General features: G+C 42.8%; 1 protein-coding gene across 3 annotated transcripts in view; it reads right to left on the bottom strand.

The window, feature by feature from the left end:
- Positions 1–4,312: 4,312 nt before the first annotated feature.
- Positions 4,313–15,228, bottom strand: part of quo (quattro) — a 71,659-nt gene continuing 60,743 nt past the window's right edge. For 2 of the 3 annotated variants that reach the window (XM_064967683.1, XM_064967682.1), the window contains exons 18-24: positions 13,355–13,525; positions 12,382–12,559; positions 9,016–9,132; positions 8,469–8,744; positions 5,206–5,420; positions 4,918–4,968; positions 4,313–4,724 (exon numbers count right to left, since the gene is read on the bottom strand). In XM_064967683.1, coding sequence (XP_064823755.1) covers positions 4,930–4,968; positions 5,206–5,420; positions 8,469–8,744; positions 9,016–9,132; positions 12,382–12,559; positions 13,355–13,525 — 996 coding nt within the window. In that variant the 3' untranslated portion in view covers positions 4,313–4,724; positions 4,918–4,929. Of the gene's footprint in view, positions 4,725–4,917; positions 4,969–5,205; positions 5,421–8,468; positions 8,745–9,015; positions 9,133–11,210; positions 12,248–12,381; positions 12,560–13,354; positions 13,526–15,228 lie in introns of those variants that run through there. The other variant, XM_064967684.1, reaches the window with a different exon arrangement.

Consider the following 15,228-nt stretch of genomic DNA (forward strand, 5'->3'; position numbering starts at 1 on the left):
TTCCGCATGGCAAGTGGTACCGCTGCATCGAGTCTGACACCAACAGGCCAAATAAAAGCTTCTATACCCATGCCATAAGACTGCTAAATAGCTAACTAAATAGCTAACAAAATGGCCACACGAACTATCTGAGTTGACCCTTTACTTTTGCACTGTCTCTATGCACACACAGGACCCTACATATTCACGCACACTAACACTCCAACACACACACACACACACACACACACACACACACACACACACACACACACACACACACACACACACACACACACACACACACACACACACACACACACACCTTTATACTGACTATGCACACACACACACTCACATACAATCATCACATACACTGCTGCTACTCTGTTTATCATATATCCTGATCCCAAGTCACCTAGTCATACAGTATATACCTCTATCACGCTAGTATCCCTGCACATTGTATTTTGCTACTGGAACTGACTAACCCTATACATAGTATGCTTACTTACTTTCTTGTGTTCTTATTTCTTATTTAAATGTATTGTTATTTTTAAATGTACATTGTTAAATGTACATTGTTACATTGTTATTGATTACTGCATTGTCGGATTTAGAGCTTGCAAGAAAGGCATTTCACTGTATTTGTGCATGTGACATTAAAACTTGATACTAGAACTTTCACACCATTATAACATGCACTGTAAAGAGGCTGCTGTGAATTTAACTTACAGGCAGCTCAGTGGCAAGGAAAATTCTGTATGTCATATTACAGTGTACCTCACCTGAAATTCATTGAGGGGAAGGTTTTACATTTCAGTATTTTACTGTAATTATAGCGGATTGGTGCAATCAGGTTGGCAGCTAGGCAAAGTGTTTACGCATCACAGCATAGCATCCAAAATAGAGCGTTGTCTAACGTTTTGTTTTGCTTTGGTGAGGGGTGTGTGTTTTTTTATTGGGCACAGGCGAGGATAGTGTGTATTGTCCCCCTGGTTTACATTAGCCGTTTTGCAGGTTTTACTGAATACAGTGCCTTCAGAAAGTATTCATACCCCTTGATTTATTCCACATGTTGTGTGTTACAGCCTGAATTCAAAAATGATTAAAATAAAATAGAATCTCACTCATCCACACACAATACCCAATTCTGGCAAAGTGAAAACACGTTTTTATACATTTTTGCTAATGTTTAGAAAATGAAATACAGAAAGAGTAATTTACATAACTATTCCTGAGTCAATACTTGGTAGAAGCATCACAATTAGTGGATTCAGCTATTTCAGCCCCACCCGTTGCTGACAGGTGTATAAAATCAAGCACACAGCCATGCATTCTCCATAGACAAACAGCAGAATGGCCTTACTGAAGAACTCAGTGACTTTCAACATGGCACCGTCATAGGATGCCACCTTTCTAACAAGTCAGTTCATCAAATTTCTGCACTGCAAGAGCTGCCCAGGTCAACTGTAAGTGCTGTTATTGTGAAGTGGAAACATCTAGGAGCAACAACGACTCACCCGTGAAGTGGTAGGCCACACAATCCCACAGCACGGGACGGCCGAGTGCTGAAGTGCGTTGCGAGTAAACATTGTATGTACTTGTTTGCAACATTCACTACTGAGTTACAAACTGCCTCTGGAAGCAGCATCAGCCTAAGAACTGTTCGTCGAGAGCTTCATGAAAATGGGATTCCATGGCGGAGTAGTCGCACACAAGCCTTAGATCACCATGCGCAATGCCAAGCTTTGGCTGGAGTGGTGTAAAGCTCGCCGCCATTGGACTGGAGCAGTGGAAATGCATTCTCTGGAGTGATGATTCACACTTCAGCATCTGGCAGTCTGATGGACGAATCGGAGTTTGGCGGATGCCAGGACATTCTAGACGATTCTGTGCTCCCAACATTGTGGCAACAGTTTGGGAAAGGCCCTTTCCTGTTTCAGCATGACGACAATGCCCCCGTGCAAAAAGCGAGGACCACACAGAAATTGTTTGTCGAGATTGGTGTTGAAGAACTTGACTGGCCTGCACAGAGTCCTGACCTCAACTCCATCAAACACATTTGAGATTAATTGGAAACCACTAACTCACTAATGCTCTTGTGTCTGAATGGAAGCATGTCACCGCAGCAATGTTCCAACATCTCGTGGAAAGCCTTCACGGAAGATTAGAGGCTATTATAGCAGCAGGGGGGGGGGCAACTCCATATGAATGCCCATGACTTTGGAGTGACATGTTCGACGAGCAGGTGTCCACATACTTTTGGCTATGTAGAATATACATATATATATATTTTTTTTGAGGGATAAAAAAACTCAATATACCTTTAAATAACTAAAACCAAATTGAAACTGTGTAGAAAGAATCATGGATCTACATTCATACAGTTTCTTGCCTGTGTCCAGCTCGCTGATAATCACCTCAATGAAAGCTAGACAGCCAGGGAGAATACATTTTTTCAAAAATAATGAAAAATAACAATTTTGGGTAAATTTTGATGGCGAGGAACTATGTTAAAAAAATTGTGCACATGTGCCACCCAGGCAAATTGTGATTGACACCGCTGGATAAGGTCATCAACCTAACCAAATGTAGCAGGCGTAAAAGAAACAGCTACCGGTAAGTTATTTGCCATAATTTGTCCATAGCAGGGTGTCCCAAGCTCTATCTGTGTAGTGCTGAGTCAAAAAGCAAAACGTGCACCCAGGGTTTCCCGAGGACCAGTTTGGAAAACCCTGGTCCATAGTGAAGGGATGGATCAGGTTTTACTTTGCTCTTTAGTTTTGAGATTTTTTTTCTAAACAAATCAATTGTTCACCAGCCTTTTAAGGTAATATTGAAATCCTCTAAATGCTTCAAATATTTTGATACATATTCTGGCATATGGCTCAGTCCTGCAAGGAAGTATTTATTTTAGGAAGCAAAAACATAACATGATAAGCTGTTTTAAATGATCTGCCACTGTCTACCTTGTAGACCATGATGCAAGTTTTTTGTTGATATTGACTGGCCAATAAAAATAAAATATTAAGATGGGCAAAAGAACACAGACACTGGACAGAATAACTCTGCCTAGAAGGTCCGTCTGAGATCGAGACGGTGGCAGAAACAGTATGTACAAAATAAGTTACAAATAACACGAAAAAACACACACAACAGCAGAATTGGTTAGGAGCTCGTAAAACGGCAGCCATCTCCTCTGACGCTATCATAAATTCTCCCTAAACCATAGAGAAAGAGGGCTCTGGATAGATAGAGCCCATTTTAGCATGGATAGTGTCATCAACTGGGTGGAAAGTGCTATGGGTTAAATTCCATCGAGGTCAGCAGGAGGGGTCATCCAATTAAATGAAACCCTGAGCAAACATTCCATAACTGCAGATTTGCGTGGACTAGATACCTGTTCAGACTATACACACTCCAGCAGACTAGGTATGCACTTTTCCAGTTTATTTACGAAATGCCAATACACTAGTAGAAGTAGAAGAAGAAAACATTTACTACTTTAAAATTATGAAAAGCGGAAGAGATACTGTATAGAATGATGAGAATCATGTGTCTCCACCCTAACAACGGAATTCGTTGTCCACATAGCGGGAACAGCAAGCTGTCATGCTCCTGCCTATCCCTCTCTTTGGATTGGTGGACACATTTAGTAATTTGAATACTTTTTTGAATATTCGATGAGGGGCGTTGACGTCAACCGCCTGTAATCAGTGGAAAGTGAGATGCTATGAATATGCATAGACCGTCTCTAATTTCAAACTTCGATATAAAGCATTTTTTCTCAAAGCTGCTGATATGTCACGTGCATCACACTTATATCAGTACACTCGTAACAACCTAAGCATTACAAAACTTCTATTAGATCAAATAAGCATCACATACCATAACAGCAATACATTATTATCTTGACTATATTCAACACTCTCTCATTGCCTCCCATACAAAAACTCCTTACTTGCTTAATATTGAATGATCTGCTTAACATGGCAATGGACAGAACCATATCGCTTCGCTTCTTACTCTCTGATGGTTCTGCCCGATGGTATAACTGAAGACACCATTTGCCAGGATAGAACGTGTGCTATATTTCCATATCTATGCCAAAACCCACAGCCATAGAAGACAACCTCCCTGTTTCTCTGTGACACATGCAAGTCATCAGACCTGACATTATGAAAGAGATTCTTTTTGGAGATCATTTTTGAACTTCATATGAAAGACACAGACTGGTTTATGTTGACTTAACAGTGACAGATTATTTGGGAGTCACTTCCAAACCCTTACATACTAAAACACTTTGGTAATCCAGACATTCTGGTCCTCAAAGATTTAAAAATACATTTTAATGGAAACATAGCATAAGTACAAGTAATGCACACCAACACAGGTTTTCTGTGTTAAGAATATTAACTACATATTGAATGGTCCAATAAGACACACAACAACATGATCATGGGTGAAAGTGTTGACATCAGAAACAAATCAGAAATGCTTATTTTTTAAAACTTTTTTTACAAAATACAAAACTTCCTGTTAATGAGAAATGATCAAATCCTTGTAAATAAGAATTTGTTCTTAACTGACCTGCCTAGTTAAATAAAGGTTAAATAAAAACAAAACAAAAAAACAGAATGGTACAAGTAGTGCAGTAACTGTCATATAACAGAGTCATATAACACTCCTCTTTATACAGTAACACAGTTCATGCTTTCCTTCTGTTCTGGATAATTCCAAATCTGTGAAAAAAAATACACGAATAAGATTGAATTTGATAACCTATGGAACATGACAGAAAACAAATAACATCCATGTGTAAAATAGTTACAATCAACACAAACATACATAAAATCATATTAGAAAATAGCCAGACATATATACAGGCCAACTGTAGATGGTGCAGAGTGATGTCATCGTTACAGACAAACTTACCAAACTCAGAGCTCAAACCTCAGTTGACTTCCCAATGACCGCATTTTGAACCTGTGGGGAAAATGACCAGAACATCAGTTCATGCCTCCCATTGACATCACAGCATGATTCTTTTTTAAAGGTCAACTTTTTTTAATGCTTTATTTAAACTGTACAGATGTAGTTGGGGATAGAGATGAAGAGGGGGGACACAGGAGACATCAATGCATGGTTCAGTGAACATATGACTTAGCCTAATCGCATGATATTCATGGGAAAATGAACAGCTCATGGTTAGTATCAACACACCTTGGGAGGATCCTTAGTCAGGCCAGGTGGTTTGGGTGGGAGCGAGGGTGAGGTGGTTTTTACTGTAGACCAGATGGGACTCTTAGCCTTATAGAGGTCGTTGTCGTCAGGTCTGCGGGCTAGAGGCTCCTTCAGGCAGACGATGGAGGCGCACACAGAGGAGGCAGAGCTGCTGAAGCCGCTCACACTCTCTCCCGAAGACTCGGAGCTGTCCACTGGAAAAGGAAGGGAAACTTAAGGATGGAGGGGCTGTATACACCAGGGTCCATATCATAAACCATCTCAGAGTAGGAGTGCTTACTCATTCTGATTTCAAAGAATTAACTGATCCGCTTTGTGCCTGGCAGTTCTCTGTCTTTAGTTCCGTCATATAGTGGAACATAGATCCCCTCCCATGTTAATAAGAAAGCACACAGAATTTATTGCCTGTCTGGCAAAAGCCCATTTGACCAGATCTGGTCTGTGTTGAGGCATCCACAGTAGCCAGACAGTAAAACAGACAGACCCTCCACAACCCCGTTCCAATTCATTTTAATCAAGTTAAAGCTAATTTAATGCATTTCTTCACAATTTAAACACTAAAATGCTATTTTGAAAACAGCAAAAACAAGCAAAATTGACTACAGCCATGATAACCTTTTGCTGCTGTCGTGTCTGTGACTATTCATTAATGTGAAGACTGTTGTATTATCAAATACAATTCTCTGTGTAATTATTATTACGTGAGTAAACAGTTGTCATTACTGAAGAACGCAAACCCTTGGATATCTGCACGAACCCTAGCCTAAATGATGAATCAGCGATATACAAATTTGCTTAATTATTTATTTACTAACTAACTAAATGACCACAGAAATACAGAAACAAACATAGTTATTGGTTACTAACTCAATGCATTGATAAGTCCGTAGTGGGCTAAACCGGATGACAGCTTGGTAGACAATGGAGAGGGATGGAGACAGCGAAAGAGTGGGAGAGACAAAATTGATTCACTACACACAGTTGATAATTATATGAATTGAAATGCTAATCCTTTGCACATGAACCTGATCCTTCATTGCAATGTATATATTAACACAGGAGTTGTCTGTTGGAATCACCCGTCTGCTGGAGATTCAGTTCATCAAAGTCTCTAGTTAACTTCCCCGGACCATGTACGTGGTTGTAACCTGATCTGGATACTGTCAGATGGTCACAGGACAGAGTCATAGAATACACTTCCGGTTGTCAGTATTCTCATACTAGATTTAGTAATTTCCAGAGAGCACGTCTAGGATTTACTCTTATTCTGTAGTGATTGATAGCAGAGTTGACCCCGGCTGTAACCTGGTCTCCTGGGCCTATAGAGTTGTAGTTCATCACCATTTCAACATGTAGTGTCAGCTCCATATTTTCTGGTCTAATGTAAATTTCATCAGGAGCGGGTTTTATACAATTCTGAGGAAAAGGCGGTCCATGACACCGACATAATGTCTATGCTCACTTGGGCATGGCCCCTGATTTGGTTAACTTTATATGAAAACCCATAATTTCTCATTTAGAAGGTTAACATCACATTACATCTTTTCACAAATAATTTCATGTTTAATCACATACGTTTCACAATGTTTAGATGTAAACCCCATAATTAAGAAGTGTACACAACCAAAGACACAGTAATGATCACCAAATAAAACACACTCGTCATGACTGTCCTTTAATTGTCCACCGACCACTCCCACATTCTCAAACATAGAAATATTGTTAACTTATTCAAACTTTTGATGTCCAAGGGACTCTCTGTGTTCCACAGTTTACATTCCAATCTCCAGCACTACAGAGCGTAGGAGCAGCGTATGTTATGACTGACCATAAAACAGCTGACTTCCCGCTCTCCCCCTCTATGAGAGAGAGCACGGCTGTAGAGCGGACCCACTGTAACCTGGTCCTTCAGATCGTCACAGGAGAGTCATGACATCCCCCTCGGACGTAACCTGGTCCTTCAGAGAGAGAGCATGGCTGTAGAGCGGACCCACTGTAACCTGGTCCTTCAGATGGTCACAGGAGAGTCATGACATCCCCCTCTACGAGAGAGAGCACGGCTGTAGAGCGGACCCACTGTAACCTGGTCCTTCAGATGGTCACAGGAGAGTCATGACATCCCCCTCTACGAGAGAGAGCACGGCTGTAGAGCGGACCCACTGTAACCTGGTCCTTCAGATGGTCACAGGAGAGTCATGACGGATCCCCCTTCAGATCGTCACAGGAGAGAGAGCACGGCACGGCTGTAGAGCGGACCCACTGTAACCTGGTCCTTCAGATGGTCACAGGAGAGTCATGACATCCCCCTCTACGAGAGAGAGCACGGCTGTAGAGCAGACCCACTGTAACCTGGTCCTTCAGATGGTCACAGGAGAGTCATGACATCCCCCTCTACGAGAGAGAGCACGGCTGTAGAGCAGACCCACTGTAGAGCGGACCCACTGACCCACTGTAACCTGGTCCTTCAGATGGTCACAGGAGAGTCATGACATCCCCCTCTACGAGAGAGAGCACGGCTGTAGAGCAGACCCACTGTAACCTGGTCCAAATGGTCACAGGAGATGGTCACAGGAGACCCAGTAACCTGATCCTTCAGATGGTCACAGGAGAGTCATGACATCCCCCTCTACGAGAGAGAGCACGGCTGTAGAGCAGACCCACTGTAACCTGGTCCTTCAGATGGTCACAGGAGAGTCATGAAATCCCCCTCTACGAGAGAGAGCACGGCTGTAGAGCGGACCCACTGTGACCTGGTCCTTCAGATCGTCACAGGAGAGTTATGACACTGCTTTTGCTTCATTCCCCTGAGTCGATATTAGACTTATCATTCTACAAACATTAGCTGCTATGCACAAGTTTAGCACTAGGATTAAAAACCGTAGTTTAGTTTCATGTGAAGTCAAACAGCAGTTACCCAGGCATCTACAGCCATCTTCCACCTCTGTTTTAAGAGAAATATTGCGCTGTTGACATCAGATGCCTCAGCTTGATGCGAGGAAGAGAGTCTAACATATGAGACTTAAACTGATAGTCCACCCAAATTACAAAATTCCATTTGTTTCCTTACTCTTTAAACAGGATTTGGACAAGGAAAGACAACCATTCATGCTTTGGTTTTCTTTACCCGGTTGGTGTCACAAAATGATAAGCATTTCCATCAAAAGACCAATACAAGTCAATATCCCTCAAAGTGGCATGCTTTACATTTCAAACATGCTACCTTCCTTATTAAAGCCACTCACTCAGTAGATTCTGACTCCCGCTCTCCTGGTCCATGTCATCCTCATCCAGGACCCCAGGGCGCTCCGAATACCCCCCTTGACCCCCAGCAACCCCCCTCAGCTTCGGGCCGCACATGTACACCCCCGTAGGGGAGGACAGGGACCCTCTCCCCGAGGAGGAAGAGGAGTGGCTGCCGGAGGTTGACAAACAGCTCCCCGAGCCAAAGGAGTTTGGCCGCCTCACCGGAAACCCGCCCTGCAAGCCAGACGTCCCCGAGGAGGCCAACGCCTTGGATTCTGGGAGGGCCAGATAGGATCAAATTGTATGAGATGGGACTGGACGTGATTGAGACAACAAGAGAATTGCCAAAGTAGGAACAACTAGGATTGGGCAAAAACATCTATGGTGGTGTGAATTTCTTAATCTGAATATCCATTCCATTCAGAATTTAATTACAATATTAGATGAGTTTGATGAATGAATGGGTAATAATAATGGGATAAATTGAATACCAATGGAATTAAACTTGTCCTAATGTAATCTCTATAGTATGCTATGGATTTGTACCTCTTCCCATCAGAGCACAGTTGACTGCCCTGTCATTGATGGCCGCGTCGCTAGGCTGGATATCCATGAAGGGCTTGTTCCCGATACCCATGAACACCCTCTCCTGCATATGGATCTCTGGAATAAAGCAACCACAATAATAACATTGACCTAGATAAACTGTCACAGGTCAACCATTCTTGGAGCGAGGCACAATATGATACCATAGACAGAAATAAGTAGACTGCAGGGATCACCAACCCTGTAGGTTTTATTCCAACCCTAATCTAGCGCTCCTGATTATAATATTATTATTATTATTAATATTTACCCATACACCACCTCCCCCCAACTTTGATTTTATTTTATGGACATTCTACAGACATTTTAAATGTCACTTTTTTTTTACAGTAGATACAGAGTAAGAATAAAGTAATTTGATACTTTGATATACATTACATCTAGATAGATAGTACTAATACATTATACATAGTGTTTTCAGTCATAACTATTACAGAACATGAGATTTTAAACCCACCCCTTAGCAACTCTCAGTCCATCCCACCTATCTCTGTAAACCAACCCCTCAGCTACTCTCAGTCCATTCCACATATCTCCGTAAACCTACCCCTCGGCTACTCTCAGTCCATCCCACCTTTCTCTGTAAACCCAACGCTCAGCTACTCTCAGTCCATCACACCTATCTCTGTAAACCCACCCCTCGGCTACTCTCAGTCCATCCCACCTATCTCTGTAAACCCACCCCTCAGCTACTCTCAGTCCATCCCACCAATCTCTGTAAACCCAACGCTCAGTTACTCTCAGTCCATCCCACCTATCTCTGTAAACCCACCCCTCAGCAACTCTCAGTCCATCCCACCAATCTCTGTAAACCCAACGCTCAGTTACTCTCAGTCCATCCCACCTATCTCTGTAAACCCAACCCCTCAGCTACTCTCAGTCTATCCCACCTATCTCTGTAAACCCAACCCCTCAGCTACTCTCAGTCCATCCCACCTATCTCTGTAAACCCACCCCTCGGCTACTCTCAGTCCATCCCACCTATCTCTGTAAACCCAACCCCTCAGCAACTCTCAGTCCATCCCACCTATCTCTATAAACCCACCCCTCGGCTACTCTCAGTCCATCCCACCTATCTCTGTAAACCCACCCCTCAGCTACTCTCAGTCCATCCCACCTATCTCTGTAAACCCACCCCTCAGCAACTCTCAGTCCATCCCACCAATCTCTGTAAACCCACCCCTCAGCTACTCTCAGTCCATCCCACCTATCTCTGTAAACCCACCCCTCAGCTACTCTCAGTCCATCCCACCTATCTCTGTAAACCCACCCCTCAGCAACTCTCAGTCTATCCCACCTATCTCTGTAAACCCAACCCCTCAGCTACTCTCAGTCCATCCCACCTATCTCCGTAAACCCACCCCTTAGTAACTCTCAGTCCATCCCACCTATCTCTGTAAACCCACCCCTCAGCTACTCTCAGTCCATCCCACCTATCTCTATAAACCCACCCCTCGGCTACTCTCAGTCCATCCCACCTATCTCTGTAAACCCAACGCTCAGCTACTCTCAGTCCATCCCACCTATCTCTGTAAACCCACCCCTCAGCTACTCTCAGTCCATCCCACCTATCTCTGTAAACCCACCCCTCAGCAACTCTCAGTCCATCCCACCTATCTCTGTAAACCCACCCCTTAGTAACTCTCAGTCCATCCCACCTATCTCTGTAAACCCACCCCTCAGCTACTCTCAGTTACCAAAGGTGACTCCCCTTCTTGTTCGGGTGGCGCTCGGCCGGTCGTCGTCGCCGGTCTACTAGCTATCACCGATCCGTTGTTCTGTGTTCCTTTGGTTTTGTCTGATTGGTATCACCTGTTTCTTGTTTGGTTGTTAGGGTAGGGTTATATATAGTTTGTTCAGCCCGCTTCTGTTTCGTGCGGGCTTGTTCGTCTGTTCTATGTTTGAGTGTATTTTGTTTGTATTTCGGGTTTCGCGCTGTCCGTTAATATTTCTGATCATTTGTTTTCCTACTTTTGTTCATGTTATTTTTCTGGGACATTAAAGTGTGTTTTTTCCCACATCTTTTGCTCTCTGCGCCTGACTCCACACCTCCTCACTCATTTGCCGTAACAGTAGGGTTCATTTTAGATAAATGTTGTGATTTTTCAGCCATTCTTGAACCTGTGACCACAAATGGGCAATACCAAAATAAGTGATCAAATGATTGTCTCTTCGTAGCAAAATCTGCAGAGCTGAGATGGTTGTACTCCCCATATTCATAACATTCTGTTTGTGGCAAGAATTTTGTACAATACTATGCTTTTAACCAAGAGTTGTTTTTCGTATCAATTCATAAACCATGCGCCACAGAATCAGCACATCAAAAATATCTTCCTAACTATTTTTCAACCTGTATGGTGCCGATTTCGACATTTTGGTCATGAAGTAAAACTGGTATAAGTTTGTATTTACATAAAATAAAGCTATGCCAATTTTGGTCTTTAATAATGGGCAAATAAACAAGTTCACTACACTCACTACACTTTCTGATTCTAATAATTAGCTGGTTAATAAATTGAATCAGGTTAGTTACAACTGAGGTTTGGATTGAAAAACTACAGGAGGGAAGCTCTCCAGGAACAGGGTTGGAGAGCCCTGAAGTAGAGAGAGTTCATTATGGCCTTACCTATGTCCCAAAGGGGACGAAAATAAGGATTTAGTAAGCAAGTAATTGACCTACTACGGGAGGAACACAATAAGAAAACTCAAACATAGAACCAACAAATCTATGGGTATGTGCTCGTCTCAATCCCACCAGTGTGTCTTGGACATTATATCAGTGCTTAATATAGATCTTTGCTGCAAGAGCTTCCCGTCAAGACCCTCCCTTCTTCCACTTAGTCCTACAATCTGATTGGTTGCTTGCCAAGTATTGGCAAGTGATGGGAGCTGTATACCAGATACCAGTAGCCTGAAATTGCTTATAACATTGTCTGTTCCACATGATTACAGTTGAAAGCGTTGGTTTAAAAGTCATTGCTTTAATCCATCAACTCTTTTCAGATCAGTGGTAGTGTGGGAAAATATAGTAGGTTGACCTCTGTGGCTGTATCTGAATACTTTCCAAGCTGGCAAATCCTTTCTTCTTCAGTCCTTGTGTTTTCCATTCCTCTCAAAGTGCATTGGAGGGGATGATTCATAGTCTTTCCATGGGACCGTCACCTCTAATGCCCTTTGAGAGGAATTGAGGAAATAAGAACAGAGCAAGCAAGGATTTGACTGCTAGTAATGTTTTCAGATACAGACCAGATAATTTTAGGACACGAGAGATCTGATTGGTTGGTTAGTCTCAGGGGTAACTCTGACCTCTGTTGTGTTCAGCCTGCTCCCAGAGGATGCGCTCAAGGTCTTTGGTCCAGGCATCCTTCACCTCTCTGTTTCCAGCCTGCAGGGTGTAAGTGTCCTGGGACTTCCTCCTTCGGAACCAGATCTCAAAGCACAGCCCGCTGTCCCCTGAATTGTGAGTCATCCCAATGTCAGAGGTCTGTCAGAACAGAAAACATGGTCTTTAAACAAACTACAGCTTGTAAAAGGTTTTGAAGTGTTCATAAACACTTTATAAGGCCTATAAAGGACGATACGTGGATATAACAGTGTATTTATATTTTGAAAGTAATCAACCTAGACAGACAGGTTTCCTTCTCCATTTACAAACAGGGTATGTGTTAACGTACAGTGAATCATATACAGTTCTCCATGCAATAGAGGAAGTGGGCCTGGAAGTGAAACTTTTGGAGGGTAGCTACAGTAGCTCAAGGCCTCCACATGACCCTTATTTGACGTAAGCATGTGTTCCAATGATTTCCCAGGAAGGTAGTGTCATGCTGAATAAATGATCTGTGAGACAGCCACAGGAATGCACAATAGTTGTTTATTATTTTACCCCAAGTTACGGCCATGTAAAGGCACAGGGATGACGACCAAACAAACACTAGACAAAAACACAGGGTGAAACCCAAACAAAAGAGTGAGGAGTACCTCGAATAAATAACACAAGCGCACAATGATTAAGACACGGGACGAGACGCGTAATTGTCTGTGCAATCCACAATGACACGAAAGCACAAAACAGACAGCACAGGTGCCCACACAACCAACGGACATTGTAACATTAATTGACCGCCCAATGGAAACCACAGGGCACATATATACAAATACAAATCAGTGGGAATAGGGGACAGGTGTGGGTAATGAAAGATCCGGAGGGATCCGTGACAGGTAACTTTGGCTCAAGTTTTACATTGAGGTATATTGTGCTGTGTTTTGTATACCTGCATACCTTGAATGACTGTTTATATACATAAGTGTCGTTGCCCACGTCGGTCCTCTTAGTCTTGCTGAAGAGGACAAGGTCCTGGAAGAGGAAGATGTGGCGGAAACACTTTTTCTTTCTGAAGGACACCAGGAACTCGTCCTGACGAATCAGCTGCCCCTGCTCCTTCAAGTTGACCTACAGGAGAAGAGAAATTACATTGAGGGCAGGCTGTATTCTGTCAGGGTGCATCTGTGGTAAGATGAACCCTTTTTAGTAAATTTACATTTTACCTTATACTGTATTCATCCCCTGATAGGAACAAACTAAGAAGTGTTATAGGTTCCGAACGACCTCACGAATGTAGTAGATCAATGTTATTTGGGTAAGGTGGGTAAATCATTTGGCCAAAGTGGGTCACCCGAAAATAAGTTTCAAAACCCCTGCACTGTACTGTATGACCGGAAGAGTCAAACTTGTATCTTTATCTTACAAACTTGACAACGGAGGTTAACACAAAAAGGGAGAACATATTAATATCCGAACAAATTCACAATTGTGGTTTACAGTATAGGCTACAGATGGTGATTTGGGTCTAGACAATTTTTCCAATGTGGATCGGCTGAACGAAATCAAATCAAACTTCATTTGTCACGTGTCGAATACAACAGGTGTAGACCTCGAAATGCTTACTTACAAGCCCTTAATTAACCAACAAAACAGTTCAAGAAAGAGTTAAGAAAATATTTACCAAATAAAGTAAAGTAAAAAATAATAAAAAGTAACACAATAAAATAACAATAACGAGGCTATACAGTGGGGAGAACAAGTATTTGATACACTGCCAATTTTGCAGGTTTTCCCACTTACAAAGCATGTAGAGGTCTGTAATTTTTATCATAGGTACACTTCAATTGTGAGAGATGCAATCTAAAACAAAAATCCAGAAAATCACAATGTAAGATTTTTAAGTAATTAATTTGCCTTTTATTGCATGACACAAGTATTTGATACATCAGAAAAGCAGAACTTAATATTTGGTACAGAAACCTTTGTTTGCAATTATAGAGATCATACGTTTCCTGTAGTTCTTGACCAGGTTTGCACACACTGCAGCAGGAATTTTGGCCCACTCCTCCATACAAACCTCCTCCAGATCCTTCAGGTTTCGGGGCTGTCGCTGGGCAATACGTACTTTCAGCTCCCTCCAAAGATTTTCTATTGGGTACAGGTCTGGAGACTGGCTAGGCCACTCCAGGACCTTGAGATGCTTCTTAGGGAGCCACTCCTTAGTTGTCCTGGCTGTGTTTCGGGTCGTTGTCATGCTGGAAGATCCAGCCACGACCAATCTTCAATGCTCTTACTGAGGGAAGGAGGTTGTTGGCCAAGATCTTGAGATACATGGCCCCATCCATCCTCCCCTCAATATGGTGCAGTCGTCCTGTCCCCTATGCAGAAAAGCATCCCCAAAGAATGATGTTTCCACCGCCATGCTTCACGGATGGTGTTCTTGGGGTTGTACTCATCCTTCTTCTTCCTCCAAACACAGCTCTATTTTTGTCTCATCAGACCACAGGACCTTCTCCCATTCCTCCTCTGGATCATCCAGATGGTCATTGGCAAACTTCAGATGGGCCTGGACATGCGTTGGCTTGAGCAGGGAGACCTTGCATGCGCTGCAGGATTTTAATCTGTGACGGTGTAGTGTGTTACTAATGGTTTTCTTTGAGACTGTGGTCCCAGCTCTCTTCAGGTCATTGACCAGGCCCTGCCATGCAGTTCTGGGCTGATCCCTCACCTTCCTCATGATCATTGATGCCCCACGAGGTGAGATCTTGCATGGAGCCCCAGACCGAGGTTGATTGTCCGTCATCTTGAACTTCTTCCATTTTCTAATAATT

Source organism: Oncorhynchus masou, chromosome 6 (assembly GCF_036934945.1).
Source record: "Oncorhynchus masou masou isolate Uvic2021 chromosome 6, UVic_Omas_1.1, whole genome shotgun sequence".
NCBI classification, from domain to species: Eukaryota; Metazoa; Chordata; class Actinopteri; order Salmoniformes; family Salmonidae; genus Oncorhynchus; species Oncorhynchus masou.